Source organism: Bos indicus x Bos taurus, chromosome 22, assembly GCF_003369695.1.
Source record: "Bos indicus x Bos taurus breed Angus x Brahman F1 hybrid chromosome 22, Bos_hybrid_MaternalHap_v2.0, whole genome shotgun sequence".
NCBI lineage: Eukaryota > Metazoa > Chordata > Mammalia > Artiodactyla > Bovidae > Bos > Bos indicus x Bos taurus.
Window position 1 is genome coordinate 59,029,656 of NC_040097.1, and position 6,000 is coordinate 59,035,655.

Sequence of the window (6,000 nt, forward strand, 5' to 3'; positions counted from 1 at the left end):
TGCTTAATCTTTGTTACCAGATTTTTTTTTTTGCTTTTCTCCCATCATTTCTTGAGTTTTAATTCTCTAAGCTAGACTGTTTCCTTCACTTATATATATGATCTCAAAAGTTTTAAAGTTAAACTTTTTGTCATTTTGGATTATTTCATGCAGCCCAAATTTCACTAGATACTCTTTTAGTAATTTTTAGTAATTTTCAACTCCTGTCAGCACCCCTGGCCCACAATGTTAGTATAAAGACCTTAGACTAATATTATTTTGTCTTTTGTAAGTACTTCTGCCTTTCATTCAGGTTGCCCCTCAATTCAAAATAGCTTAGGAGGAAAGAGAATGTTTTATGTTGTTCAACAGAAGAATGTTTGAGGTGTCTTCTTCAGTTTTGTCTGGAGAAGGCAGCAAACCATAGCATGTTTCTATATTTTGAAAAATGTTCAAAGCCCAGATATTCTTATTATAATTAATCAGTTAAATTCATGTACACAGAATCATTGTTTTTGATATTAACTTGAAAATGTAGAATCTTGTATTTGTGAACTTTGGGGAGATAAGGTTTGGAAATTTGTTCCATTTTGCAGGAAATTATCTGATGTTTATTTATACTGACAAAGGTTAAATAATTTTTTAAATATTAAATATTTAAATAGTTGTTTAAATTATTTAAATTTGATTAAATGTTTGTCAGTAAAAGTCAAGTGTTACAATTGTTCATATATAAAGTAAAACTATTAAGTCAGGTGTAGTCTTCATACCCTAACCAATAACTTTTGAGTTATAAGAAAATGTGAATTTCAGTGGCAAAAATATATATTAAAAAGCTAAGACTTTTTAAATATTTGCCTTTGGGCATCAAAGTTTACTGATATGAAAAGAAAGCAGTAAGATAGTAATGGCAGCTGGTATGTTTATAGTATGAATAGCCATCTCAAAGGTATTATGGATATTTACTGTTGGCCATGTGTGAATGTAATATTTGACCATTTCAAAATTACTTATTCTCATTCTTTGTTTTAAATAGCCCTGAAAAACCTGTAAGTGTGAAAATAAATTTTGAAGATGAACCAAGAAAGAAATACCTGGATGCTGAAACTTCATTATAGATTTGAACCAAGAAGAATTATATATACAGATAGATTAGATACATATACATATATGTGTGTGTGTATATAATGTGTGTTTTGTGTTGCTATATATAACAATATTGTATGTCATGCCCCTTATGCGTGACTACTGGGTTTTTGGTTTTTTTTTTTTTTTGAAGTAGTGTCTGAAGTTTGTTAGGAGCACCATGGAGACTGTGTTTATAATGAAATGGTCTCTTGGAAGTGAGGTACATGGTTCTTACTAATCAAATATTTATTTTTCTGTTGGAAGTTTTTTTTCTGTTCTGCAGTAGAAAAATGTGGGAAAATGCATTCAGTCTACTTTTCTTTAAATCTGTTCTTTAAAAAAAATAATCTTTAAATCTATTTAAATCAGTGGCAGTTCATACCAACCTTAAGTGATATGTGTTTTGTCCATATTTTTAAATTTTTTCCTTGAGTTGCTAGAAATGTTCCCATATGACTTCCCTTCTGCTAGTGCGCTGAGGGGAGAGCAGGGCGCTCTGCCTGTGTTGGGGTGCGGATGCCGCTGCGTCCCTTGTCCCGTACGCGCCCATCACGTTTCACGGTTTATGGGAACCTTCTGGCTGCAGAGCTACAACAGTGGAAGCTTTCTAGAGAAGACCTACAGTTTTGACCTTTATATTTTTGAAATGTATTTTAAACCTTAAAACGCCCACATCTAGGTTTCCATTCTGATAAACAAGTAAAATTGCAAGTGATTTTATAATTTAACCCTGGTACCAGTCATTAGTTAATGAATTTTAAAAGCTATAAAATAACCAGTTTAAACTAGTTAAACTTTGTTGCCTTTATAGAATTTTTTTCTATATACTAATACCCTTTTAGAGCCCCATAGGCCCACTCTGTTCTCTACTTTTGATGTCTTTTATGTAAAATGTGGTTAGTTTGTATCAGGTTCAAGTTCTTGATTATTTTTCTGTAAGTATAATTAATCAGGAGTCAGAATTCTCTTAAGTGGGTTAACGATCAGTATTACTTTCTTAAGAATTACCTTTCGTTTTCTCTTTACGTTGTTCTTTCTGTTGTATAGGTAATGTTTAATAGATTGTTATCTGTGATTTCATTTTAAGATATTTAATTTATTTTAATTGATATGATGCTTAAATGTTATATAAACATTTGAAAAGATGACACATATAGAGTAAATTTAATGTAGACAGTTGGTGCTCACTTGCGTTTATGGTTTATTATCTGAAAGCAGTTGATAGATTTTACATCTTTGATATAAAGCACTGCCATATTTGTATTTTAAAAGAAATTTAGACTTACTATGTGTATAGCTCAGATTGATGACATTCTTCCTAGTTTGTGTTTGTGTGTTTTATTTAGATTTTGGTTTTCTGAGCTGTCTTTTTAACTTCTAGCAAATCTTTTTAGTCATCTTTTATATACTTTTTAGCTCCATATGAAATAAATAAATATCGTTCTTGTTAAGCCTGTAGGACTGGATGAATGGGGTTGTGAAACTGATTTGGCAAAAGGATGATTTCTAAAAACCAAACAAGTATTGAGAAGCCACTGAAATACTGAAAATGATAACATGAATGTAAGGATGAAAATTTCAATGAAATCCCAGTGCTCTCTTTAATCAGTTCTAATCAAAGTACAAAAGTATGAAGAGTTGATCTTATAGAAGATCATGAGCGATGCCCAAAGCTGATGTTTTAGCAATTCTAGCAATCCATTCCAAACTACTTAACATGAAATTTCCACATCTAAGACCATGTTACCCAATTCTAGTTAAAATAACGGATTCACCTTCTGCCTCATGGGAGGCTGGAAATGTAACTAATTTTCTTTAGAAAGTGTAGCTGGCATCTTTTGGCGCTGCCTGAAGAAGAGAGATGCTGTGGTACTTGGTGAGAGAGTGGTACCCATGGTGCTTGTTACTGTTACGAGCTTCCAGTGAAGTGAGTCCTTTTTGTTCATAGCAGCATAATCCTTTCCAAAGACCCCAGTATTTGCTGCTACAGTTTTGTAAACTGCCCTGATTAACCTGAACAAGATGATTTCCTCACATCATTTCCTTGGGTCTGGACGTCACAGGGTTAACAAAGTGTGCTTATTTTACAGGAAGTATATTTTAAAATTTAAACTGAAACCTCCTTGGGATCATAGTGTTTATGTGATTTTATTAAATTATGAAAACTGGCTATCCAGTGCCAGAAAAACCATGACTTACAGAATGCTTTGCACTCCATGTTTTTACTGTTTTAATTGTAAAATAGTTTCTGCTTTCTTTTGACTACTTGACTTACCAAATGATCCGATATGACTACTCCATTGAAAAGCAAAGCTAATTCATGTTTAAGTAATAGCTTGTTTTATGTGGCTATGATATTTTCCCACCGTTTTTGGAAAATAACCATCATGGATAGCATTCTTTGAAAGATAGTGAAAACTTTTATTTATACTTATATTGATTTTTAAATGTTGCCTTAAACGTGTATAGATGAGCAGTAGTGATTGCTATGTACTGATTTACCTCAAGGTGCAAAAGTATTAATAAACCTGTGCATATTCCATTTATAAAATAAAGTCATAGAAACAGCCCTGCACTTCCTCAGATGCCTTGGTCTCCAGGATAGAGCTCAGAGCTGCTGAGTACCTGGGCTGCGGGGCCGCTCAGGACACTCTTTCTTCCACCGGTTTTATTTATTATAGACATCTGTTTACAGAGACTAATAACATCCTCATGTTGACCATCTGAAATTTAGTTTCTTTTGAATACTATTTCACTCTAATTATTGCAGCTTTGGGGAAGACAATGAACTCTAGTTACTTCCTTGTGATAAAAGAATGATGCTCTATATTCTCTAATATTAGATACACAAAGTGAGGTGCGTGATCTGTCTAATGGCTGTTGTCTGTGTGAGTGTGCCTGTGTGAATGATGTGGTCAATCATAAATCTCTCAATTTGTTTTAAAAAGCTGTGGCATATCATTGTTCATATTTGCCAAGTCTATAAAATGTGTAGGACAATTTTTTTATGTGCTAATGCATGTATTTATAAAGCAGATTTCTTTACCACTCAAAATTACTAACTTTTCCTTTATCCATTTAAAAAACCATTTCTGTTTCTTCCATATACCCAAAGTTTATGTATATATGTAATAGCTTTCTAACCTTTTCCTTTTGCAAAAAGTAGGTTCAGAATTCTGTAAAAAGAAAAGTGGTTTCTGAAACAGAGGTATGACACCAGAGCTTGCCGTTTTTAAAGGATTGTATCATGTACAACAGTTATGTAAATGTGCTCAACAGTATAACATGTGAATCCTGTTTTAAAGTGCTCAGATTTCGGATGTATAAGCCATTGATATAACATTGTGATTCAAAAATGTTTAAATTAAATAATTTAATGTTTTAAATTTATTTATGTAGATCACATCATTGTTATCATATGCAATAGAACTATGTGAACTGTTTTTTGGTTTAGTCCAACAACTATTTATTTTTTTAGAAAGTTAAAGACTTTAAGGACATTCAAATTTTAAATAGTGTTCATAATTCAGAACTTGGCAATTTTAATGTAAAGTTGGTACTTTTCTAACTTTAAAAAGTAATGTAAAAAAAAAAGTAATGTAAGTGTCAATAGTTGGAAATGGAATCATCTAAAGATAATTTTTAAATTTAATTAGCATAGATTGACTTCTGCAGTTGACTTAGAGTAATTGTTGTTTTTTTAATCAGATTTTTGTGCATTGATTGATTGTTGTGGTTTTCCTTTTGTTACTTTCATATTAAAAGGTATTTTTTGTTTTGTTTTGGGGGGGTTTATCTTCCAGTGTTTACTCCGTTTAAATAAATAGAAATTGAATTTATTGTTCATTTATACAGTATTTGATAGCTTGGTATAATAAGAACAGTACAGTTCGAATTTTTATGACTTTTATAATTATCAATACAATGATATTTTCTATTATAATAAAATCCAAAGTAAATTAAACATTTAAAATGTAGAACTGATATTTTTAATCTATATGAAGTACAAGTATCTACCAGTCTAGAATGTGAATAATCTTGCTTTTCAAATCTGTTTCATAAGATTAGAAGAAAACTATTTTTTGGAGATGTTATTGAAGTTGAAAGAGCAATAAAAGTCTACTGAATCAGTCGTTGAATATTGTCTTTACTTTGGTATTAGAAGAGCCCCCCCTACATGAGAGGGGATGGGGAAAAAGCAAGTAATTTCTGTTTGCTGCCTCCTGATTTTCCTGTGCTTTAGTAAGCAGGAGACAGAAAAGAGGAAACAGTGAGAGAAGAAAATGAAACAAAACAGTGTGTGTTTCACCATGATTTTGTGATAGTTAAGAAATAATGAAATTAAAGCCCTTTAAGATAGGCTGGTCCAGTATAGTCCCTATTTTAAGACACATCTGTTTAGAGTGAGAATCTTACAATGTGGAGTGTAATAAACACGCATCACATTGCATGATGGGTAATGAGCATATCTCAGGCGTGCTTTTCTTTTTTGTTTTTAGTGATTAATTTTATTATGAATTTTTTTTTAGTAATAGCCAATGACGGGGTTTAGTCTGTCTTCCACTAGGCACATATGGAGCACTTCTTCCTGTGTTTTCTGGACTTGCTGTAAGGTTTCTGATTTCCCACAGTGAATCTGATAACCTTTGGGAGTGAGATGGAAAAAAGTGCTTAAGGTTTTGGAAGCTTCATTTGAAAGTTCTGTTTACATTTACTTGAGGGAAGAAATATTTTTTGTCAATGTATTATCCCCAGCTACAGAGCCCTGAGATTTTGTGGGCATTGAGGGTGGGGAGAACAAGGAAAGCAGTGAGTTTCCCACTCGGTTTTGTTTGCTCTTGCTCCTTAAGGCAGGTCTGATCTCTCCAGCATCAGTTCTGTGACCTTCACATC

The 6,000-nt window shown here is 32.3% G+C and overlaps 1 protein-coding gene across 9 annotated transcripts in view; it reads left to right on the plus strand.

Annotated features, from left to right (window-relative positions):
* Window positions 1-5,240, plus strand: part of SLC4A7 (solute carrier family 4 member 7) — a 123,687-nt gene extending 118,447 nt beyond the window's left edge. For 6 of the 9 annotated variants that reach the window (XM_027523454.1, XM_027523451.1, XM_027523449.1 and 3 more), the window contains one exon: window positions 1,016-4,701. In XM_027523454.1, the coding sequence (XP_027379255.1) occupies window positions 1,016-1,097 (82 nt within the window). In that variant the 3' untranslated portion in view covers window positions 1,098-4,701. Of the gene's footprint in view, window positions 1-1,015 lie in introns of all 9 variants that reach the window. The other 3 variants (XM_027523450.1, XM_027523447.1, XM_027523455.1) reach the window with 1 other exon arrangement.
* The last annotated feature ends 760 nt before the right edge of the window (window positions 5,241-6,000 follow it).